This window comes from Equus quagga, chromosome 15, assembly GCF_021613505.1.
Source record: "Equus quagga isolate Etosha38 chromosome 15, UCLA_HA_Equagga_1.0, whole genome shotgun sequence".
Classification (NCBI taxonomy): domain Eukaryota; kingdom Metazoa; phylum Chordata; class Mammalia; order Perissodactyla; family Equidae; genus Equus; species Equus quagga.
In genome coordinates, this window is record NC_060281.1 from 89966470 (window position 1) to 89992360 (window position 25891).

The 25891-nt window shown below is 45.7% G+C and overlaps 1 protein-coding gene across 2 annotated transcripts in view; it reads right to left on the reverse strand.

Annotated features, from left to right (window-relative positions):
* Positions 1 to 25891, reverse strand: part of PI4KA (phosphatidylinositol 4-kinase alpha) — a 146488-nt gene that overhangs the window by 66686 nt on the left and 53911 nt on the right. For both annotated transcript variants that reach the window (XM_046639275.1, XM_046639276.1), the window contains exons 7-19: positions 25715 to 25781; positions 22237 to 22385; positions 20502 to 20567; positions 17877 to 17973; positions 16086 to 16277; positions 15457 to 15557; positions 14688 to 14817; positions 12503 to 12635; positions 11366 to 11461; positions 10817 to 11000; positions 10058 to 10161; positions 7410 to 7578; positions 4769 to 4819 (exon numbers count right to left, since the gene is read on the reverse strand). In XM_046639275.1, coding sequence (XP_046495231.1) covers positions 4769 to 4819; positions 7410 to 7578; positions 10058 to 10161; positions 10817 to 11000; positions 11366 to 11461; positions 12503 to 12635; positions 14688 to 14817; positions 15457 to 15557; positions 16086 to 16277; positions 17877 to 17973; positions 20502 to 20567; positions 22237 to 22385; positions 25715 to 25781 — 1539 coding nt within the window. The remainder of the gene's footprint in view (positions 1 to 4768; positions 4820 to 7409; positions 7579 to 10057; positions 10162 to 10816; positions 11001 to 11365; positions 11462 to 12502; positions 12636 to 14687; positions 14818 to 15456; positions 15558 to 16085; positions 16278 to 17876; positions 17974 to 20501; positions 20568 to 22236; positions 22386 to 25714; positions 25782 to 25891) is intronic.

The following is a 25891-nucleotide window of genomic DNA, read 5'->3' on the forward strand; positions in this document are numbered from 1 at the left end:
CTGAAGGCTATGTGTCCAGATCCTTTACTGCCTGGGTAAGATAAGAGGAATCTGAAGAGGCTGCTCAGAATGCAAGAGTGCCAGCATCACTGCAGTGCCGGGGACGACAGGCCGTGCTGGGAGAGCATCATAAGCACTGTGGGTGCGGGCTGTCTGACTGTGACCCCCACAGCTCTGCAGGAGAGGCTTTCTCTTCCTCTCTCTGCAGAAGAGGAAGACTAGGGTTGGCAGAGCACCACAACATGCCCAAGGTGCCACAGTAGTGAGTGGGGGGGGGCCACTGTTCAAGTGCAGGTTGGCCTGACTCCAGGGTCATACATGGAGTCTTGTCAGAGGGCTTCTGACCCAGTGAGACCAATACCAGTCACGGAGGCAGCAAAAAGGGAGCACTGAGTGCTCCCCAACATAGGGGGCACTGTGATGGGTGTGCCCCGGGGTTATCTCACACCAACTCGAGGAGGTTTGCCCTGTTATCACCTCCTTTTTTGCAGCTGAAGAAACTAAAGCTCACAGAGGGGATGTGATCTTCCCCAGACCTGAATTCAAATCTAGGCTCTGCTTTTCGCTGCTAACCGTCTCTACCTGCTCCCTTCCCAACTTCCTGCTCTGGAGCCCCTGCCTCCAGAAGCTACTGACCAGTACAGGGTTGAGGCCAAGTCTTACCCTGTCAGACTCTCTTGTCCTCGTGGTGAACCCTGAGGTTGCTGATGACCCACTCCATCAGTTCCTTCTCCAATTTGCTTCAACACTGTTCTTTTCTGGTGCTTGTCCTGTATTTCTGTATTGTTCTGTATGTCCTTATTGTTGGTTCCTCTTGCTCCTCCCATTCCTAAATGTAGCTATCTCAAAAAACTCTGCCTTCATCCCTTTGTCATGCCTGTCCCCTATCCAAAATGCATCAGTCTCGCTTCCAATGTGACCTGCTCCACCTCTGCTGGAGCCAGCCCAGGCTCCTCCATGAGCCCACAAAGGCCAAAGCGCTCCAGTCTGCATGCTTTTCATTCACTCATATCCACACAGAATGCCCTCGGATGCCCTCTTTCAGAATCTAGCTGACCTGTGTTTCACGGCAGTACAGTATTAATTCAGAGCTCACACCCTAAGCCAGGCTGCCTGGGTTTGAATCCAGGCTCTGAAATTTAGTAGCTATGGGACTTTGAGGCTAGTTCTGTGCCTCGGTTTCCCCATCTGTAAAATGGGCATAATAACATGCCTACCCTGCAGAGTTGTTGTGAGGCTTGAGTTTATGCCTGGAAGGGGTCAAGATCAGTGCTTGGTGCTTACCAAGAGCTAGGTAAGGACTTCTTGTTACTGTCTTCATCTGAGACAGTGTTCTAGTCCAGGGGTTTCTAACTGGGGGCCCTGCCTGGATTTCTTCCACTTCACTTCCTGAGGTTAAATGCAAACCCTTGTGAATAGATGCATTTCTATGGAGGGTGAGGGCACAGATTGCAAAGGCGTCTATGACCTAAAAAATATTAGTCCATAAACCTCATTTTACAGGCACTGAGAGAAGAAGTAATCCATCCAAGGCCACAAAAGCTATCAGTGGTGCAGGTAAACTAGCTCTAAGTGAAGCACACAAATGTTTTGCAAGGAGAAGGCACAGCTTATCAAATCACAGCTTTATGACAGTGGAGCAACTTAGGTCTCTAAGCATTAGATACCTTTCAAAATGTTTAATTAACTGGTCAGCTAGACACCAAGAGAAGCAATTTAATCAGTGATATGTCTGAAGAAATACTATATTCATAGAGCTGCAGGGCAAAGATCACCAAACCTAAGCATGAAGGAGCCTCAGAGATCACATGACCCAGCCTCTGAGCGACTCCCTCCAGACTCCCAAGGTCACTGATACGTGAACAGCTGCTTTAGGAAAGAAACCCAAGCTTCCTGCCCTGAACCCGCTGACATTTCTTTTTTTTTTCCTTTTTTTTTTTAACAACTGCTGCCAATCTTTTTTTTTTTCCCCTGCTTTATTTCCCCAAACCCCCCAGTACACAGTTGTATATCTTAGTTGCAGGTCCTTCTAGTTGTGGGATATGGGACGCCGCCTCAACGTGGCCTGATGAGCGGTGCCATGTCCGCGCTCAGGATCCCAACCCTGGGCCGCCACAGCGGAGCACGCGAACTCAACCACTCGGCCACGGAGCCGGCCCCCCTACTGACATTTCTACTCAACAAAATTTTCTGAGACACTCTGTCATCAAAAGATCCACACAGGGAAGGGCCCCGTTGCCCAGTGGTTAAATTTGCTCGCTCCACTTCGGTAGCCTGGGGTTTTGCCGGTTCAGATCCTGGGCACAGACCGCTCATCAGGTCATGCTGAGACGACATCCCACACAGCACAACCAGAGGCACTCACAACTATGTACTGGGGGACTTTGGAGAGAAGAAGAAGGGAAAAAAAGAAGATTGGCAATAGATATTAGCTCAGGTGCCAATATTTAAAAAAAAAAAAGAAAAGAAAGAAGGAAAAAGAAAAAAGTACAAAACATTAAAAAAAAAGACACAACTTTAGAAATCAGTTTCTCCTAGAAGGTCCAAGGGGTAAACCAGAAAGCAAATGCAAGAACCCGTGATCTCCATGCTCTCTGTTGAGCAACAGAACCAAATATTTGTTTTCCCCCCATAATATAACCATTAACTTTTGTTAAAACTACAATACTTATTCCATTCATGTAAAAGGTCACTACAGCGAAGGAAACGTATTTATTTATTTATTTTTAAAGATTTTAGTTTTCCTTTATCTCCCAAAGCCCCCTGGTACATAGTTGTGTAGTTTTAGTTGTGGGTCCTTCTAGTTGTGGCATATGGGATGCTGCCTCAGCATGGCTTGATGAGCGATGCCATGTCCACACCCAGGATTCGAACCAGCGAAACCCTGGGCCGCCGAAGCAGAGCACATGAACTTAACCACTCAGCCACGGAGCCGGCCCCCCCAGCACTCACTAATTTGAGTGTCATCCCAAGTATGCTCCCTGTTTGCCAAAACCTGCTCTCCTATGAGCCAGCCACCCAGCCCTTCTCCCCTCCAACAAGCTGACATAGTGTCACAGAGCTTATACCCCTCACCTTTCCCTCCAGGCCAAAGAAAGGTTCCAGTGCAATAGCAGTTCTAAAACACAACTGTACACTAGTTGTACATCAAATATAAAGTGAAAAAATCTGTTTTAAAAAATTAACCAATGGTGGGGCTGGCCCTGTGGCCGAGTGGTTGGGTTCGCGCGCTCTGCTGCAGGCGGCCCAGTGTTTCGTTGGTTCGAGTCCTGGGCGTGGACATGGCACTGCTCATAGGACCACGCTGGGGCAGCGTCCCACATGCCACAACTAGAAGGACCCACAACGAAATATACAACTATGTACCAGGGGTCTTTGGGGAGAAAAAGGAGAAAAATCAAATCTTAAAAAAAAAAAAAAAATAACCAACGGGGGTGTTGAGGAAAAACACCATGGCAGAGAAAGTCCAAGCAATCCTCAAATCCTCACAGGGCTGTGGGAGAACACTTGACTGCAGGTACCATGGTGGAAAGGTTCCCAGGAGAATGTGAAACGCCACAAGGTAAGCGGCTATGGTCATTGCGCTGCAGGCCCTACCCCCTTGTCCCCTTAAGCATACTCAGGAAGAGGAGACTGTCCTGACACAGATGTGGCAGGGGAACAAGGGACTCTGCTCCCCCTCCTGAATCAGCCACTGACTCGGGGGAGGGATAGGAGAGAAAAGGACAGGCAGAAGGGAGGTGAACTGGAAGCAGAATGCTCCACAAAAGGCAGTATGTGACGTCTGACTATTAAAGGTAAAGAATAATAAACCAGTTACTCTTTTTCATCCATCTTGGCCAGCTAAAATTGGACCCCCTAAAAGTCTCCAGATTCAGAATGATGAACACTCAGACTGCAGTAGGTGCAGAAACCACTTTGCTGAGATCAGGAGAGGTGCCTCTCCATTTGGCTGCCCAGCCTCTACAACCCTGGGTCACCCCAGCAGCTCAGAGGTCAAGCCCTCTGGTGTTCCACACAAAGGGACACACATGTAAGTGCTCAAGACTCGAACTACTAAGGGTGGGGTACAAAGAAACTAAAAGGCAGAAACAACGGCTTAACTAGAAGGTGTGCTAGGTGGAAGCTGCCAATGAAAACAATACTAGAACACTGGGCCCTGGCTTAGGACGGGCAGCTGAGAATGACTGAGAAAGGGAAAAACAACTACTACAAAGGTCGTTTGGGAAGACTCAGTGAACGCAGGTTGAGACAGGACAGAATGGAAATGAGTTCTCTACCACGGCATGCTGTGACGGAGAACAGGGCCCACGACGTACCCCAGATGACACTGACGGCTACAGCTGCAAGACCCGAGCACCAACCAGAGGCCCCAGGAGGCATCTCGCAGGCAGGAGCCGGGGAAGGCATGGAAGTGTGTTGGCCCAACAACAGTCAGAGGCAGAGCAGGGCATGAGAGACAAGATGAGCCTGGAGTCAGACCTCATACCTGGGAGCCACACAAGAGGGAACTGAAGCGGGTCCCCTGGTCAACTGAGGTTCGGGCAGGGCACGGAGAAAGGGAGTGAGGCATTGTGGCCACAGCAGGCACACACTTACAGGACAGGCATGGAAGAGCTGGTGGTGGCTGAAACACAGCCACATCCACAGAATCACTGTGGCCTCAAAACAGCATTTTTCTAAGAAATTTGCTGTGTTTCACCAGGCAACACTCAAAACATGAGCACAGCATCTGGAGTCTGAAACCACTTTATTAATGAATACTCACCACAGCTATTACAGGAATGAGTACGCCCAAGTTCCCCGCACTGCTAGAAGCCTAAAAAAGAATAGAATTGAGTCACTGACGAGCATGTATTTCTTTTATTTCAAAAAGACACAAGATAGTGTCATGTAAAGCTGGAATTCCCTAATCTAAATGAAATGATGAGACAGATATACAGAAAGAGATGTATAAAGATGCTTCATCCAGCATGATTTTAGTAGCAAAACAGGGAAACAACTTAAATGTCAAACAGCAGAACGATCATATAAACCATGTCATCTCTGCACAATTAAAAACCATGCAGCTGTTAAAAAGACAACTTGCTGAAAAATATTTAGTTACCTTGGAAAGTGCCCACAGCAAACGTTAAATGGAAAGAAATCTGAATTTAAGAGTATGCTATGATACAATCTCAACTATGTAAAATAAATATATTTGCACAAAAAATCTAGAAGGAAGTTTATCAAAACGTTAATGATTTTATCTGAGTAGAGGGATTATGGGTGTTTTTTACTTTATTATTTATAGGTTTCTGTATCTTTTCTATAATAAATATATATTCTTTCCAAGTCTGAGAAAATTTGGGGGTTACTTAAAAATAACTAAATAAAAAGTAGGTTCCCTGGCTAGACACATAAATGTGGCTAAACTATGGTACACACTGACTAGCCATCATTCTGGAAGCACACACCTAAGCACATTAGACTTATTTTCCCTATTTACAAAAACGGTAGCAGCTGAGGGCACTGAGGATCCACTGTGTGCCAGGCACTGTTCCAAGTGCTTCACACACATCAACTTTATCTTCAGGGGAGAAAATACGGTTTCAGTAGCCTGCCAAGGTCCCACAGCTGCTCAATGGTGGGGACAGAATCTCAAGCCCTGCCTGCTCCACTCTGGAAACTAACGGCCTTGCGGCTGCATGAATGATTAAAAACAATCCACATTTCTTAATTTTAATCACAGCTCCTCTTCTTCAACAGGGCAGCACGTTGGCCAGCCCCCTCCCACTGCTCCTCTAAGCCCCCCTTATTCCACGAGGCCCCATTTCATGGGGAAAGTGCAGTGATTGCTCCATAAACACTTGCCTACTCACTGCACAATCGGTAAACAGGAACTATTTTGCAAAGAACGGAATTCACAGCTTGGTACCTGGTGGGTAGAAACAGGGGAGCCCTGCATTGCCCAGGGCACAGCCCCCATCCCAGCCTGTGAATGAAGCATTAAATCCCGAGTCTTGAGACTGCAGACACACAGCGAGAATAGGTAGAGGGGAGCAGCCCATGGGTCCCAGGGGCCATCCTTCCGGGCACTAAGGTACAATTCCCAGGGGAGAGAAGGAGAAGGGCTCCTGAAAAACCCCTCAGACAGGTTACAGCCTCTGCTTTCTCGGGTACTGAGCGCCTCCCTGCATCATCAGAACAGCCCTCTCACCCCGATGCCAAAGGCCCCACTGGACACGACGGATGCCCCTGTCTCTTGAGCATGGGGACGGGCCTAGCTGTGCACCATCCCAGGAGACTTTAGAAATTAGTCGCCCAGATCACTGTTGGGGGACCGAGCAGAACAAGGCTAAAGTAGAGCAAAGGGTCTTGGGATCCCATTCTGTACCAGTTACTCCCTCTTAGCCAAGATTTACACACGAAGGGCTCCTTCTCATTCAGTTTCCAATTAGCTGTCACCTCCCCAGAGAGGCCTTCATGACCAGCTCAGTCTTAAGTGCCCCTCACCACACTGGCCTGTTTCGTTTTCACCAGGTCCTCCCACTAAACTGCTCAGGAGCAGGCACTTTGTCTGTCTGTTCACTTCTGGAACCCCAGCTCTTACAGCAAGGGTTGGGATCCAACCTACCATTTCTTCTTGGAAATAAAGTTTATGGGAGTACAGACACCTCTGTTTGTTTTTATATTGGCTACAGCTGCTTTTATGCTACCACGGCAGAGCTGAGTAGTTTCAACAGAGACTGTATGGCCTGCAAAACCTAAAACATGTACGCTCTGGCTCTTTACAGAAAAAGTGGGCTGATCCCTGACCTAGGCACACAGTAGATGAACAGTAACTGTCTGGGGAAGGCAAAGGAAGGGAGGGAAGCAGGAAGGAAAGATAAAGGAGGACGAAGGTAGAACCTCAACAGAGGGACTGGTGCCCATAGGAGGAGGGGAGATGGTGGGGTGAGAGGTTTAACCTGCCTCAACCTCGCTAGTCTGTCTCTTTGGGGATTTGAGACCTGACATTTTGTCTGTCCCTGTGGACCTATCTCCCTTGGACGGCCTGGGATTAGGTCAGATCTGGCCCTTTTCAGGTTGTCACTGTGTTCTGATGACAGCCTCCACCCCCTGGCTACACGATGGATAAGAGAAGGGAGAGAGAGGTCAGAGGGAGCCCACATTAGGCTGCTGTTGCCTTATTATCCTGGGCTGGGGGAGGTGGCTACCACAAGCCAGATGTGGTCTGACCAGGAAGCCACCTTCTCCCCCAATCCCTGCCAGCACTCTTGAGAAGGAACCTCGCCCCCTTTGTTCTTATACTTTACCAGACGCATTTAAATCATTTAACAAAGAAAGCACCATATTTCAATCAGGATGGTGGCTGGAGACTCAGCCCCGGCCAGCAGGAGAGGCCGCTGGGCTGTCTTCCTCCCTACCTTCAGGGCAGGCCCCTTCTCACTGGCCCTCTCGCTGGCGCGCTTTCCCTCCAGCCCCAGCTGCACAAACAGCTCCAAGAGGTTCATGAGCAGCTCGTCCACAAGGTGCTCGTCCTGGATGTTGGCCGCGATGTTGGCCAGGGCGTTGATCACTGCCAGGGAGCAGTGCCTGTGAGGGAGAGAAATGAAAGCTGCCACAATGCAGTGGCTGGCATTGCAGGGGTGAGGCAGGTTGCTTCTGCCCGGCCTTGGTCTGCCAAACCATGACCCCTCGGAAGCTCTGAACAAAAGAGCCCTCCAGAGGTGAACACGCCGTCTTTGTGAACAACAGCCCCTAAAGGAAAGTCAGCTGCTGCCAAAATGACTGTGACCTCTCTCCTGAGATGAATTAAGGGCTTCTGGGAAACTCTTTAGGTTCCAGGAATCTGCATGTTGGGGATTTGTGAACGTCTCAGGACACTTCCCTCTGAGTGTCAAGGGCATACTACATAGCTAAAAATGGAAGTACTCTCTCCCAGTCATTTCCTGGCTGGACCAGGCTTTTCCCCTCTAATTACGGATAGTCTTAATTCATTGTTACAACCACTCTTGGAGGATAATCAGCTTCTTCCTCCACCCTAGGGCTGATGTTAGTATTAGCTCGCATCAGACACTCAGGAAGCGCTCAGTGGTCCTGGGACAACCTGCCTCGGGATTGTGCCAGCCCCACATAAACCCCAGATACAAAGCTGACACTGCCTCCTCAGCCAGAAAGTGAGAACTAACAAGGCTGGTCCGGCTTCTGTGGGCACTGGTGTCACCCAGATCCTGCTGCTTCCGTACTGTGTGACCCCAGGTGAGTAGCTCAAGTCTTTGAGCCTCAGTTTCTTCCTGAGTAAAACAAAGACAATAATTCCCTCCTTAAAGGGTGTAGGAGAAATCAAATACTCTAAATGAAGCACTGAGCATACTGTCTGGGCCCCAGAAAGCACAGAATAAACGGCAGCTGTGACAAAAAGCACCCCCTTCACAGAAAGGTGAATTCCTGGGAGGTAAGGGCAAAAGAATGGCAGTGAACACTTCCAGTGGTGAGGAAGAAGACAAGTTACTTTTGGTGGCAATATCAGAAAAGGCTTTACAGAAGAAGAGGACATTGGAGTGAGGAGTTGAAGAACTACAAGCAAAGAGAACTATAAGTACTGCACACAGCAGGGGCCAAGAGTGGCAAGGCAGATGCGAGGGTCAGAGGGAAAATGGCAGGAGTCACTTTCGGAGCAGGAACCAGAAAGACATGCTTTATGAGTTTCACTGCAGAGACCAGGACCGATGGGACAAAGGGGGAGGTGAGCTGGCTGCCTCCCCAACCCAGTCCTCAGGCTCTTCTAGTAGCCTGGGCTCCCAGTGGTGGCAGTGAGAAGGCCAAGAAATAACACAATGCCAAGAGCTTGAATTTACAGAGAGCTTTCACATATATAACCTCATTTACCCAGCAACTGGAGACAGGTGTTCATTTGACAAATGAGGAAAGTGAGGCACAGAGAGGGTGAGTGTTTTCTGAGGTCACACAGCCACACTTCTGCCCACTAAAGTGACTCAGAGAGAATCTCAGAGTGAGGCCTGGATGTAATGGTCAGGAGGGGAGAACAGAAATACCAAAAAGGCGTGGGCCCAGTGGTGCAGCAGTTAAGTTTGCATGTTCCGCTTCGGCAGCCCAGGGTTCGCCGGTTTGGATCCCGGGTGCGGACATGGCATAGCTTGGCAAGCCATGCTGTGGTAGGCGTCCCACATATAAAGTGGAGGAAGATGGGCCCGGATGTTAGCTCAGGGCCAGCCTTCCTCAGTGAAAAGAGGAGGATTGGCAGCAGTTAGCTCAGGGCTAATCTTCCTCAAAAAAAATAAAAAGAAAGAAATACCAACAAAGTGGCAACATCTCTTCCTCCCTGCCCCAGCCCTCTGAGATCCTCCTGACCTCATTTCCCCTTTCCCTCTCTTCCCTTGATCTGACAAGCTCTTGTGAGACCCTCCAAACATGGAAAAACATGTCCCTGCCCTCAAAGCACCAGTAAGGGCAAAGAATAGACAAGGAAGCATATTTCAGTTTGCCAGGGAAAAGTGGCCACACTCGAGACAAATATCAACATTCGAGAATATAAAACACCCATCTCCTTTGACCCTCTAATCCCACCTCTCTAAATCGATTCTGATGAGAGCATCAGAGATGCTCACAGATATGTAGCTATTAGGTTGTTCAATGCAGCGCTTGCCAGTAGAAAAACTGGAAAATATCTAATGTCCGTGCAAGGGACCAGTTAGGTAAATCACGGTGCTGCTCCACGATGGGACACTACGAAGCCATTAAAGGGACATGCAGAGAAGTATTTATGGCATGACTCGTGTGTTGCTACATAAAAAAGCAGGTCACCCAGGTGGGCACTTTGAGCCTGTCTGGAGTTGGGGAGGGTCTGGGGTAATGAGCACTGGGATGCTCAGCTCCAGGTGGCAGGCATATGGGCTTTTCATTTCCCGCCTTGTGTGTGCATTGATTTGCAGCATATAGTGCTTTTGTAAAAAGAAAAGTTTATTTAAAAGACTAGTCCCCAAATCTCACATTTGCAAAGAGAGTTAAATACTGTCATGATCCACAGTGACAATGAGGTCTGAAGAATTACCTATAGCCATGGTCTTTGTAATCTTTAGTTGCCGAGTACACGACAGAGCTGGCCTTCACGCTGATCTGCTGGAAGAGGTTCCACACTTCCTGATAAATGTATTGCTAGAAGAAAGTGAGGGACACCATTAACATGCCACACCTCCTCCATGAAAGCCCCTCTTTGGAATACAGACAAGACCCCTCTATCGTCATTCAGAGGGAAAGCTCCTGGAATCACAGACCACAGGATCTGAAAGACCTTCAAGGGCATCCTTTCCTAAAGCTTTAAGCAAACCTCAAATTAAAAGTGAAAAGGGAGGCCAGCCCAGTGGTGTAGTGGTTAAATTCGCGTGTTCTGCTCTGGTAGCCCAGGATTTGCAGGTTCAGATCCCAGGCGCAGACCTAGCACTGCTTCTCATGCCATGCTGCGGCAGCGTCCCATATACAAAACAGAGGAAGACAGGCACAGATGTTAGTTCAGGGCCAATCTTCCTCACAAAAAAAAGTGAAAAGGGAAATAGCTTTGATTTAAATCCTATTATATGTTATTAACATCAGCAAGAAATTAGTCTAAACTTTTTTCCCCAGCACTCACAGAACAATTACACTATTCTTTTTTATTTGAAAAACATCTCACTTTTCAGTGTTAAGACAGTTACAAGCATTTAACTCATTAGCATGGTAAATATAATCTGTACTTGTACATTCCAGTTAGACAAAGGAGTTTAATGAGGCTTGCAAGGGATGAGTGGGTTTCATGGCGGGGGGCCTTCCTTACATTTCCAGTGATAACCAGGCAGCCCAGCTGGTCGATGATGAGCACATCGAGGGGGGAGGGGGGCTGGCAGAATTTCTGTTGTAGGATCTGCAGAATTGGTTCCATGACCTTCGGGGTGTCCCTCAGGGCCACTGCAATGTGTCCCAAGGCTCGGATGGTGTGGTCGGGAATCAAGTGAGCATCCCTATGGGCAGCAAGAACAAAAGCACACTGAGAACAGTCCTCTGGCATGGAGCAGTGAAATAAAAGCCAGAAGCTAGGACCTGGACCTCAATGTTGTCACAGTCTTTCATCTGAAAGTAACTGCCTGGGATCCTTCATCACCAGCAGAGACACAAAGTCCCCAGCACTAAGTGGGAAGACAGAGATCTTCCTCTACTCCCAAACAGTGGTCCAGGATAGACGTTCTAAGGTAGCTTTCACCTTAAGCCGTGGGACAAACCCAATGCACAACACCACACTGTGCAAGAAAGAAGCATAGACATGCACAAGGCCAGGTGCCCTCCATGAGCTGCAGAGAAGTGACTACCCCTCAGGGATGGGACGTACTTGTCACTCTCCTGGGAGATGTAGAGCCGGTTGGAGAGACTGGCCAGGAAGGCCTCCACGATCACTGCATCCACTGTCAAGCCAGCTTTTAGGCATCTGAACAGCAAGGAAACCCACATGGCATTAGGCATCAAAACAACCAGATGAATGTTCTACATTTTCTTGTTCTGGTTTTTTTTTTTCCTTTCTTGGGTTTAGAGAGTTTAAAGAACTGCTCTGAACATTTTTTCCCCAGAAATGTGAATGAAAGTCATTACATACAATGAATTCAAAAAATTACTGAAGATTTTGCCCACTCGATAAATATCTTAGTCGAAAACAATAACTTCATTATTTTGGCCAAAACAGTTTCCTTCAGAATGTCATATTCACCCTAATTCCAATTTAAAATTTCCTGTACTATTCCTTAACAAAAGCCACAGTAACTGATTCAAAAGACAGATGGTCCCAAGATGGGTGAGGGAACATCAGAATTATATACAGAGAAATGTTTATGCTCTAGAGAAAAGGGGAAATTTAAAAAGCCCCTAAAGAACATCAAATCTTATCAGGTGTCTCTTGCTCTCTGCATCTATTTGGCTCCTGGGCCACAGAGTCAGAGAATAGCATGAGGCTGACAGAGAGGGGCCACATTACTGTCTCGACTTAGCTTTTGAGAGCGAGGAGCCAGAATTCAGAGAGAGAGAGAGACATTTCACATAAATCAGAATATATTTGGATCCCAAATTTGGAGAGTAGGAGGCACAGAGCAGGAGCCTGGGCAGCAAGGGACACTTGATCATATAAAACCCCTCATTTATATTAAAAATTACACAGAAAAATAAGATAAAGAAAACAGGACAACATGTTGTTACTCTGCATGATGGGCCAATGGATAATTCTTTTCTTTCTACTTCTCTATACATTACAAATTTTCTCTATTTTTTATTATGCTTACGATCAGGAAAAGAAAGGCAGAATGCTCTATTTTGAAAAAAAACATAAAAAATCCTCTTTTTAGATCAAGTATAGGTTTAGAATAATCAGAAACAAGCTTTAAAAAATCAGAAACGTTTCTTATTTTGTAAGAATTTATTTTCTCTGAAACACCACTTCCTTCCTTCTCATGTCACATGCCCCTCTGGCCTGGCCTCCCACCTGCAGATGTTGTCGATGGCAATGTCCCGGAGCTGCTCGTACATGGAGGGCTGGCTCTTCTTTCCCGACATGACATTTAGGGTTGGCTCGGAATGCTCATTGGTTACACTGATTTTTATATCATTGCCAGCAACTGAATGTAAAAATGAAAATATGTATCTGGTTAAGGCTATCTCTTTCCATCCCCTTCTTTCTAATCCTAAACCAAAATAATATGCTAATCATTTTTAGCTTATAAAAACAACCACTCTAAAAAGATTTGACCAAACATTTCAAATAGAAGTATCTGAGAACAGAAAGGGTGAAACAAACACGTTTAAATCAAAGGGAAGAACATTTAGGTCACAAAGTGATAAATACGTAAAATAGCAATTCCTTAAAAAATGGTTCAAAAAAAGAATCCTTTCGGACACCATAACCCCTCAGACGAGGGAAACAATAGAACGAATAAACAAATGGGACTTCATCAGACTAAAGAGCTTCTTCAAGGCAAGGGAAAACAGGATTGAAACAAAAAAACAGGCCACTAATTGGGAAAAAATATTTACAAGTTATTTATCCGACAAAGGGTTAATCTCCGTAATATATAAAGAAGTCACACAGCTCAAGAACAAAAAATCAAACAACCCGCTCAAAAAATGGGCAGGGGACATGAACAGACATTTCTCCAAAGAAGATATACGGATGGCCAATAGACACATGTAAAGATGTTCATCATCACTAATCACCAGGGAAATGCAAATCAAAACTACACTAAGATATCACCTTATACCTGCTAGAATGGCAAAAATATCCAAAACCAAGAGTGACAAATTTTGGAGAGGCTGTGGAGAAAAAGGAACCCTCATACACTGTTGGTGGGAATGCAAACTGGTGCAGCCGCTATGGAAAACAGTATGGAGATTCCTCAAAAAACTAAAAATAGAAATATCTTATGACCCAGCTATCCCACTACTGGGTATCTACCCTAAGAACCTGGAATCAGCAATTCCAAAAGTCCTACACACCCCTCTGTTCATCACAGCATTATTCACAATAGACAAGATGTGGAACCAACTTAAGTGCCCAGCAACTGATGATTGGATAAAGAAGATATGGTATATATATACAATGGAATACTACTCAGCCATAAAAAAGGACAAACTCATCCCATTCACAACAACATGGATGGACCTTGAGGCTATTATGTTCAGCGAAATAAGCCAGACAGAGAAAGACGAACTCTGTGTGACTCCACTCATAGGTGGTAGTTAACACATAGACAAAGAGAACTGATCAGTAGTTACCAGGGGCAAGGGGGGGGTGGGGGGATGTCACAAAGGGTTAAGTGGTGCACCTACAACATGACTAACAATAATGTACAACTGTAATTTCACAAGGTTGTTAACTATCATAATCTTAATTAAAAAAAAAAATGGTTCAAAAGTCCCGATGAGCATCCTCAGGCACCCAGCCCTGAGGAGTGAGGCACGGTCCTGTCTCCAAGGGCTGTCTAGCTAAGGTGCATAAAGGGGGTTGAGGGTTGGGGGCGAGTGTGAGAACAGGCGCCTGAGAGCCAGAAGGGCCCCTCCTCGGTCTGGAGCCCAGGGAAGCCTTTCAACTACTCGGAGTTTGGGTTTCTTCATCTAAAGGGAAAGGATAAAAATGCTCATCTTCACAGCCTATGGGTAGGATGAGCGCTACTACACTAGAGCCTGAGCACGAGCAGGTGTTTCATTAATGTTAGTGGTTACAGGTCACCAGATTTGCTCCGAGCCCGTGTCCTTGTCTATAGAAACAATAATACACTTGTAGGGCAGGGGGACTAGATGAGATCTCACATGGAGAGCTTCTGGCTCAGTGTCTGGGACACAAAGGACTCAGACTACCTCAGTGAGAAAAGGGGCCAAAAAGAAAGCAGCACTAGAGAGGGACCTTCAGTGGTGGTAGCAGTACATGACAGAGGAAAGCAGACGAAAGAAGGGCCTAGAGCCCCGAGGGGTCATGGAGGGAATGACAGGAGAAAAGGTGTGGAGGAGGAATGAGCCCAAGGATAGGGCAGAGTGCACAGCTCAGTCACAACCTCTCAGTCACAAAACCATGCTGGGCTTGCACACAAAGTCACATGGTCCTTTCCTTGGAGCCTCAAGGGCACCTGGGATCCAGGGGCTGGAGATAGGGCCTCAGGTACAGCCATCCCTGTTACCTGTGTGGTACTGACTGTGGCACTTATACAGCTTCACCAGCACGGGGGATGGGACGACCAGGAAGTCCCGCAGAGACGGTGTCACCGAGTGCACCACCACCGGAAATCTCTCACACAGACGGCCCAGACCCTGCAACACACCATTGACCCACTCAGCAGGCCCCAGCAGGGAGATGCTCAACCCTTCAGATATTCAAGTTGGATGGGAAACTTCCAAGGTCAAAGCTCCCAGTGCCACTTGGCCATGGGGCAAAGAGACAGGAAAGGGGGCTGGTCTTAACTCTCTTTCACCTATGGGGAGATAGACTGTTAAAGTGTGTCCATTTCTTTTGGAAGCAAATTAGAGGAAAAAGGGTACAAAACATGATTTTTAAACAACGGCAGATGTGGAGTCACTGGGGTGTGTGACAAGGAAAGAGTCTCAGCAGGGCAGAGCTGGCTCTGCAGATGTCAGGAGAGGTCCTCTCATGTGGCCCTCCAGATCACTTTCACAGCCCTCCACCTGCGGCCTTGGGAATGGTCCGGGAGAAACAGGGCAGCCTCTTCACAAAGGAGGACCCAGTTGCACCTAGACCCCATCGCAGAAGTCCCAGCACGCTGTAGGCAGCAGCCCCCACTCACTGGTGAACCGTGTCCACAGCAGGCTCTAGTTCCAGTTTCTAAAGACAAGAGCTCAGACTCTGCTGCTGGTGCCAACCACAGCCTGAATGACATGACAAGAAGGCCCTGTTGATGAGCTCTAAGCCTCTCCAATGTCTGTGAGACTGACCTGCAGACAGCAGATAAGCAAGGGCAAATGAGCAATGATGACTTTGCTGGACGTCTTGGACTGCAGCTTCTCAGAGAGCTTGATGCAAAGATTTTCTGCACCTAAATTTAAAATCAGAGGAGGGCACGAAGGATTAGCAAAGGCCAATATTCACAAAATACTCATTCACCAATTAATCATACAATTTAAACCCCAGAGACACACTTTTTGCAGGGTTTATTAATACTGAGAGGTTACACCAGAAAGCGTTCGGAGGCAGAAGTCCTTGACCGAAACCTCACCTCTGCTCCTTTTCTGCAGTTGTGAAAACACCTTCCTGTATCGCCTGAGACTACTCTCTACTCTCTGCTGGCCCTGAGCCCCCTTGTCCCCACAGTATTCCGCACACGGCAGCCACCCACAAGTCTGCTACATGCTTCCCATTCTGCTGTTCACACTAAACAAGCACCATTTCCTCCAGCACTGAGCTCCCGCTTCTCCACGTAAAAGCCTAAAGAACCAGCAGGAAGTAGTGGAGAGAACACACAGGCCCTGTGGCCTTGGCCATCACCATCCTCCCAGGTCTGGTTTCACCAACTGCAGAACTGGACACTAGACATCCAGAGAGCATGGCAAGAGCTGATGCTCACCCTGCTCGTCCTTTACGGCCCACACCATGAGGTCCACACAGGCGGCATTTGCCTGGCAGCGCAGCTTGAGAGGGCTCAGCTCGTTGTGGATCCGGTCTGCATCATGTAGAATCTTCTGAAGCTCCCCCTGGCTCATGTTAAACTGCTCCAGCACAAAATCGTGGATCTCCTTCACAAAGGAGGTTGGCAGGTCTGTGGGAAAGAAAGTGGGCATCACAGCTGGAGACAAAACTGCACCAAAATTCAGGCAGTGGCTCTGAATGTGTGTGGTCTTTCCCTCTCTAACAAAAACCAAAGAAGAGCACTTTGCTGCTGGCTACTCCGGTTCCAAGGATGCCTGCTGGGAAGAGCTTGGACAGGTTGTGCATAGCTGTCCTCTGTACATGTGCCACGTGGCAATCAAAGGACATGATCATTTCCCAGGGAAGTGCAAGCCATACTTTGTTTTAAACAGTCAATATACTAAAACCTTAATATATGAAACACAAATTGGGAGGCATCATCACTGGAACTGGCCCAATTAACAACGAGAAATACTTCAGTGTATATATATTTATTATATATTTCTTTTTTTCAGTTTTGAGATATAACTGACACACATCACTGTATAAGTTTAAAGTGTACAGCATAATAATTGTACACATATACAGTGATTTTTTTTAAAAGGCTGTCAGCTCTCAAGTAAGGGCAAAAACTGGTTGTAACCTGAAGAAGAGAATTCCTTGGATACAGGCTGGGTCTTCAGAGTGCCCAGAGTTTGGGGCCAGCCCAGTGGCATAGCGGTTAAGTTTGCATGTTCCGCTTCAGCGGCCCGGGGTTCGCCAGTTCGGATCCCGGGTGCAGACATGGCACCACTGGCAAGCCATGCTGTGGCAGGCATCCCACATATAAAGTGGAGGAAGATGGGCATGGATGTTAGCTCAGGGCCAGTCTTCCTCAGCAAAAAGAGGAAGATTCATGGCAGATGTTAGCTCAGGGCTTATCTTCCTCAAAAGAAAAACAAAACAAAACAAGAGTGCCCAGAGTTCGCAGCCTTTTTAAACTCTCATCGTTGGGGCCTAGAAAGTTCAGGAGAATCACTGTGATGGTCACAAATCAGACCAGCTGAGATCAGTAACACACAGCACAGGTGGGGAGGGAGGCTTCACGGGTTCCTGGGGTCAGGCCAAGCAGGGCAGTCCTTCACACCCTCCTTAATGAACTCAACCCTCCTTGCTGTGGCCCCGACCAGACTCAGCTTCCCAGGAGCCCTTGGAATCGTATCAGGAAAATGGCTGACTAGATTATGGTACATCTATATGACAATATAACATGGCCATCAAAACTTGCATTTATGAAGAACTTTCAATATCATAAGGGAAGAGGTAGAAAAAATGTTTTTAAAATGGGATAAAGACAGATTGGAAGGGAATGCTAAATTTGTGTGTGTATGTGTGCATGCTACACTATTATTTTCTCTGACTTATAAGATTATGAGTGCCTCATTTTCTTTTTTTTTTAAACTTTTTAAAATGTCTAAAAGAGACACGTTAAACTATATTCATGACCACGACAATACAACACATCCATGTCAGAAAGACACCCACTAAAGAAGCCATTATTGATGGTACTAGGGGCATAGGATCATGGACAGATTTTTTTCTTATTTGCTTTTTTCCCAAAATTTCAGTAACATGACCTGTTACTCATGTGTGTTTTTAAGTGGCCCTAGCAGAAGGGAAGTGCATACCTGGGGCAGTAGCCCGGGATCCAGTTTCACGGCACTCACACTCTTGTACAAACAGTCCTCACCTTTCATGTAGTACAGAGTGTCACGCAGCATCTTGAACATGGCCACGTAGAGAGGGTCACTGAACGTGCTGTAGTAGAGATCAGCGCTGGGGTTGGCCTGCAGGGGAACAGAGGCATGTGACCACAGCATGGAAACTCTCCTCTGGACCTCCCTTCGTCTTTCATGCTGAGGCCTAGGTGAGTAATTATTACATTCACAACTTAGCATTAAAAGTGGAAGAACCGTCTATCGTGATTCACCACTTGGAACATTTTAATTACTCTCTTCACCTTCTTAGGCATCCAGTAGGGAAACCAGATGCTTATGCTGTCCAGAGATGCCTGTGGGGAGCAGCCATCTACGCGCCTGAAGGAAGGACCACCCCCCTTGCTGAAAGCTCATCATCTTTGGCCATCTTTGAACAAAGGGGGACATAGGAAATGGAGGAGACAGACAGCCCAGGGGCCATCAGACCAGGAGATTAAACTCTACCACTCAAGCAATAGACACCACAGACAGGGGACCTTCAGATTCAGTTTATATTTTGCAATTAAAATTCATTTTAAATTATTGTCTAGTAATCTAATCTATCTTTCTTCTGGGGAAGAAAATTCACACAAAGTCTAATGAGTTGAATAAGATGCACTTCTTAACTTCTATACATTCCCAGTTTAGTAGAATGGAAAGGCACAATTTATTATAATTCTTGACACATGTTAAAGTGATCTGCAAACTCAGGTGAAGGGGATAAGGATGATGAAGAAGCAAATCTGTAAGGTGGGGTGGGAAGGGGCCGTGGTGCGAGGCTGGTGGAGGAAGCAAGAACTCTGTGGAGGACATGAGAGTGACGCCAGTTTTCAAGTGGGCAGTGATAATATGAGCTATAGTTAACAAAGTGCCATCAAGGGGCCCTGTGCTAACTAACTGCTTTAGAGACATCACCTCACACAGTCCTCACAACATCTCTGTGGGGCAGAGATGAAGAGACCAGACTTGCTGAAGTTAAAGCAGCAAAGGGGTCTGACTCCTGAACCAGGAAGAAGTCACTGCAAGCAGGGAGTGGAGGAGCCAGATAAGACACCTGGCTCCATCACTCACTAGCTATGTAACTAATGTTCCTTAACCCTGTAAGCCTCAGTTTCCCCATCTGTGAATGGGGGACTGCTATGGGATTCAAGGAGAGAGTAAGTCAAGTCCTATCACAGTGTCTGGCACATAATAAGCATGCAATAATTGCTAGTGATTACTGATGATGATTATTATATTTCAGTAACTCTAGAGCATGGTTTTAAGTTCCTTTTTTTTTAGCCTCAAAATCATTTCTTCAAGTGGATATTTATATTAAAGTCCAAATTACAAAATAGAAACTGCTCTGGTTCAATGGGGGAGAAGGGTCCCAAATTCCCATATTCCCACCTTCCCCTTCCACCAGTAAGACAAGCCCTAAAGGGGATCCCCACTGAGCCTCAACTTTTCCCTTAGGACCCAGACTGACACTCTTCATTACAGACCAGGTGCAGGGCCAACAAATGGCCAGCTGTTCTGACTGTCCAACTCAGCTCCCAGCCCTGGTCCTCCTGGTCTGCCCTGGGTCACACATGACTACACACTGGCAAAGGAAACTAGGAGCCCTCTGAGACTGTAAGCACAGTGAGAGAGTTAAAGCTCAGGCCGATAGGCAGGACAAAAACCTGCAAAGGTTGAAGACAAGGTAGGAAGACTGCAGCCTGGAGAGTTACAGGAACTGTGCAACACCAAGAACCAACCCAGAGCACACCACGCCTGGCACACACACCTAACATCTGCAGACAGCTAGCTGGGAGCAAGGGAAGGGCAGGAAAAGACACTCTGCAGCACAGGACAGTACCTGGTGGTTCCCTCTTGATTTCATAAATGAATCCCCGTGGTACTAGGCGCTGTCTCACATAATCGGGCAAGAGAAAGAACACCAGGCTTAACAAGGAATCTGGGTCCAGCACACAGCCATGGCAATAATCAACCTGGCAAATGGCAATCTCTCTGGATCCTAACATTCAAAAGGAGACTGACCCAAATGTTCCCTGAGATTTTGGACCTCCCAGCACCAGTGTTTAAAGATTTTATAAATAAAATCATTATATTATTATTATTATAAATAATGCTGTAGGCCTTGGTTCCAAACACGTTAAATACAAAAGTTCCCTAGGTATACACTCCTCACATTTAAAATCCAGGGCCTGTACATGCCTAGAAAGTATGAGGGGTGTGTACCAAGCCTGAACAAGTGGCTTTGGAAGCACAAAGGAGCAAGGGAGACAAAAGAGCAAGGGGTTCAGAGTCAGAGGACCCAGGCTGGAATCCAACTCCCACCGTGACTGTGTGATGCCGGCGTGTTAGTTAGATCCCCAAACCTCTATCTTCCACCTGTGAAAGGGAGATAATGACCGCTGCTCAGAGGCACCGTGAAGTGGCATATTTTAAAAAGCCCAGCACAGAGCAAGCTCTCTGGTGGCAAGTGTGTTGTCATTATTGGGACTATGGAAGTTCAGCTCAAAATTCACTGCCAAACCCTTTTACGCCAGCCCCCACACAAGTTCTCCCTGCTCTCTCCACGCAGATGTTCATTACAGGCTGATCTCACCGAGATGCCCTCAGAAGGGATGTACCTCTATCACGCTGGCTACAACTGCATCCAAGGATTTAAGAACAGGCTCCTCAACGATCTTCTTCACCTATCAGGGAAACAAGACCTCATGAGGACCCTGACAAACACAGTGAGAGACAGGAATGCCAGCTCCTTCTACTAAAGGACGAATCATGTTGATGGATGCACAACAAGCTCTCAGGTGGCGAAAAATGTGATGGAAATAATAGGCCAACAATACACACACTATGGCTTCATATCAAATTATACACACAAAATGTCCTAATTCTGCCATTGTTTGGAAATTTTCTTACCTTAGACTGGAATGACATAAAAACAGAAAAGGAACCAACTCCCTCAAGTTTGCTGACATGAGATTTCCATTTTCAGGATGTGAAAGCATTCAGACTCGAGGCATCACTGATACTTCACCCAAACCCTCTCCCACACGTCAAGGACACCTTCACAGCCAGTCCTCGGGCACTGATGACTCTTCCCTCCCGCCCCGGGCCTGGTACACCAGCTCTTCTGAAGCTGCCCAGGTACTCAAACTGTAGCATACATTTAAATTTCTAACAGAAGTGATCATTTCCACCCCTTGTTTATACTAGCATTTAGTACAGGAATGAACTGTTCTGTCAACTGCAGAACCACCTGATAAAACTGCCTGCTCCCCATTATAGTACTTTAGGAAGGTTATTTTAAAAACTTATAGATAATGATAAACAACACGCTAGAAGAAATGGAAAACTGCCTAGAAGAAAACCTAACCTTGAAAAGTTAAAATATAATGGAAAAAATAATTCCCCCTACGAAGAATCTGAAACATTCAGCCTTCAATTGGGATTTCTGACATGATACTAGGAAGAGCCATCTGAGAAGGCCAGGTGCCACCCAGGCCACCGTTCTGTCTGGGACACTGACAGTGAAGAGCCATTTAGGGAGAGTTTTCCTTCTTGACTGCAACTTTAAAAACATCCTAAGCTATTTAGTAGTTCATTATGGCTCTATCCTCATTAATTACCACCTATGCTTTAATGTCTTCTTCCATCTTCAGCCTACAGCCATTCTCTTTGAGTGATTTCTATTCATATGCCACACAGAGGAAGACAGCTGCTCTCTCCAGCACGTGCTTCACACTTTCAGAGGTGTCCTTCACGTTCTCTCTCATTCTTTCCAAAACAGAAAGTCTGATCTTTAGAGTCTCTCCCTGATGATGTCTTCTCCCCTACCCACTTGAATCTGTCCTGAAGCATCCCAGCTCAATTATAACAACTTCAGAGTTCCTCGATCAAAGACTCTTCCATTTCAGGACTCAGACAATGGCACCAATGTCTTCTCTGATGTCATCTCACAGGTTATCCAAAAGTTCCCAAATACGAAACAGTTAGGTTTTGTATTGATCCAAATAGAGTAGCCCCTGAGAGGGAGTTAGGTGTAACAGATTTCCTGGGCTGAGCCCTGATCCCGCCCTTGGCCTATGGATCTTTGATATATTTGACACTGATTTCGTTACCTCTAAAATGGGGGAGCATGGGTGCCTCCCCTATATGGTTGCCGCAGAGAAAGTATTAGATAATGACTCTACAAATGTTACTGTCCTTCCGTCTGTAATCTGAAAATTTATGACTACTAAGTTGTACTTTGAAATACTGAAAAACTCCTAGTTTTTCTTTTAAAAAATACAGATTTTCACCACTAGCAATTTTATTGATTGATATCCTCATGATCTGTTTATCCATCAATGCTCTGCTCACCAAGTTTAAGAGTTCTCGAAGCATTTCCAGTGGAATGTTGAACTCCTTATAGGTGATGCCATTGAAAAGAAGAGAAACTGAGAAACTGGAACTGATGGTGGAGAAGTAGTAATCAGGCTCCAGGGCACTCCCGTCAGGTAAGTAGGAGACTAACGGGGAAGAAAACCAGAAAGTCAGTCATGGTAACACAGGACCAGGATAATTCCTCAAGCTGATTCCCTCAATAACCAACGAAGGCATAGATGTTGCTTTTGTTAATACTCCAATCCTTTGTTTTTTAATTAAGAAGTAAAGGTTAAATTGCAAATCCTTGGCGAGGGACACCTCTCACTTGGGTGTTTCAGCTCAAAGGCTTAGATATAATCATGTCCTAATATTTTCAACCAAGACAGTGTAATTTAACATGTGAGAACAACAATAACAAAAGAATTATATCTTTTTAAAAGTTGAGAGATGTGAAAGTTTGAAGTTCACAGGGCCCCAAAGATATTTTACCACCAATATTAGAACAAAATTGTAAACTATTAGAAATTTCAAAATCAGAACAAAAATAAAGTCAGTCATCTAAGACTTACTAATAAATGTGAACCCCAAAGGACATAACTGTCTGAACATCCATTAGAAAACTACAATAGAAGACTATGATTGGAAAATAAGTTGGTAATATTTTCATATTAAATAGTGACAGACAATACCAATCTACAAGGAACCAAATAAATTTATAAAGAATCAAATTTTATGACTTTCTCAAGCACTGGGGCACAGAAAAAGTAGAGAGTTGAGTGTACCCTGATTGTGTCAAAGCTAGTGAATAGTTCTATGATGCTGGTGACACACTGCTGACCTGACTAAAGAGGGATGGGTCCCAAGTGAATAACTCAGCAACTCGCAACAGAGGAGATGGGCAATAACACTGAGAGGAGGTGAGATGCTAGAGGCCATAACAAATGACCACTGAAAGAGGAAATGAATGAGCAAAGAGGGAGGGAGAGAACAAAGCCAGTTTAAAGGCAGTAGGTGGGGAAGAAGGTAAGGAGGTGTGCATGTGTGTGTCTGTGTATAAAATGTATATGGAAAAAATACATACATAAAATGTGTGTGAATATGTATAATACTATACACACACATATTATATATATACCCCATTATATACATGTGTGACTAGTTGATTTCACTTAGCATAATGTCTTCCAGGTTCATCCACGTCGTTGCAAATGGTAGGATCTCCTTTTCTAAGGCTGAATAATATTCCTGGAAGACTTTATGCTAAGTGAAACAAGCCAGTCACAGAAAGAAAAAACTACATGATCTCACTTACATGTAGAATCTAGAAAAGTAGAATACATTGGAGCAGAGTTGAGTGGTGGTTAGCAGGGGTGAGGACGTGGGGTAATGGGGAAATGTTGGTCAAAGGGCACAGAACTTGCACTTACATAGGATGACTAAGTCTAGAGATCTAACGAACAGCATGACAACCATGGCTAATAGTACTGTATTGAATACTGGAAATTTGCTAAAAGAGTAGATTTTAGGTGCTCTCACCACATACACAAAAAAAGAAAAAAATGGTAACTATGGGAGGAGACAGAAATGTTAATAGCTTGACTACAGTAATCATTTCATTAATGTATATGTATATCAAATCATGTTGTACACATAAGTATATACAAGTTTATTTTAAAAACAATAATAATCATAATAAGAGAAGGTAAGAAGTTAAGGATCAGAGGGCATCTCCCAGACGGATACCAGGAAAGAAGAATGAAGTCCTGTGCAGCTGAGCCAGTGTGTGGTCAGCATAGATGAGGCAACAGGCGGGAACTGCAGGAACCCAGGAGCTAAGATTTGGGATTTACGCATGGGGGTTTTTATGCACTGAAAGTTTTTAAGAAGAAAGTGAAGTGACCAAATTTGTGCTTGTAACTAATTCTTAAGAAAAACATCTTCTTATAGCACGGTGAAAGAGGGACTGGAAAGAGAAGGGAAGACCAACTGTGAGAAAAGTCAGAGTGAAAGGGCAGGCATGCAAGCCAAAAGGGAAGGAGCAGTGTGATTCCTGCCTATCTCCTGGACAACGAGGTGCACTTTGGAAAGCAGGAAAATCGTCTGTCCAGCTCACTCTTGTAGGAGAAAGGCGCTCAGCCTGTATCTGCTGAATGAAGCTCACGCAGTGAGCCCACACCTGGGAGCACCCCAATCGTTGGCACTCACTGGAAGTGCTTAAAGGAGAGCAGCCACGATGGAGAGGGGCTCCTGAGCACAGAGAGAGGATGAAGAGCAGTTTACCAGGGAAAGAAGCCTTTGAGGGCAAATCATGGCAATTCTCCAATGCCTGGAAGGTGGGCAGGCAAGCGGCAAAGGGATTGTTCAAAGCCTGGAGGATCATGGTCCACAAGTGGTTCTCCCTGGGAGGTGATTTTGGGTGGGTGAACTCGGCCTTTATGTTGTAACACATACACAGAATGCAACATTTGGTATATTCCCACAGGGCCAAACGATACCGTATGCAAAGTTACCCACATTTATTTGAGTTTAGATACTCTCCTCTTTATGTTTTTTTAATTCCCCTGATATCTTTCAAGATACGCTTGAGAAACGCTCTTTTAGCAATTAGTATCATCCAAAAATGGAATTGATGGCATTACGAGGTATAGAATTCTAGTTTCCCCATTCTCTTTTTTTGAGGAAGATTAGCCCTGAACTAACATCTGCTGCCAAGCCTCCTCTTTTTTTTTTTTTTTTTTTTTTTTGCTGAGGAAGACTGGCCCTGAGCTAACATCCATGCCCATCTTCCTCCACTTTATATGTGGGATGCCTACCACAGCATGGCTTGCCAAGCAGTGCCATATCCACACCTGGGATCCGAACCCACAAACCCCGGGCCACTGAAGCAGAACGTGCGCACTTAATCACTGCGCCACCAGGCTGGTCCCTAGTTTCCCCATTCTTATTACTCAAGCCAAGTCTTAACTTCCCTGAAAGTTAAGTGAAGGCAATTTTAATGTACGTCTGGCACTGCACGGTGCCAGAAAATTATGTGAATCAAATTCAGAAAATTACGTGAAAGTGCTTTGTAACAACAAAGCTCTATAAAAAGTAGTACTCATAGTGTCATTGCTAGATTCTTTAATATTATCTACATAGTTAACACCCTTAAAAAAAAAAGAAAGAAACAGAAGGACCCACTATTGGTACTTCCACCTAAAAACCAGTGCTTTCATAGGGTGAAGTACTAAAATTCTGATAGCAGGCACATGGGGGTCTATATATTATTTTCTGCATTTCTATGTTTGAAATATTTTATAATTAAATTTTAAGAAGTTTAAATGAAAACAGAAACTAAATGCTTTGTAAAAGCTTGACACTCTAGATGCATGACAGCCGAGTGTTAGTATCAGCATCCCTAATCACAAGAAGTTACCGTGAACCTGGGATCCAAGTCCCAGGTCCATATTCTTGGCAGAAAGTTGTGGCCCACCTTCAAAGCAGTGAAAGGCAGATCCTCCAGGGGAGCTGGGAGGGGGCATCCCACGTTCAGGGCTGACCTGAAACACACAACCACACTTACAAATCAGAAAAGGCCAGTCAAACCTCAGTCAGATTCATCTTAAACAAGATTCTCTCTGCCAGCTCAATGCTTGTACTTCAAATCCTG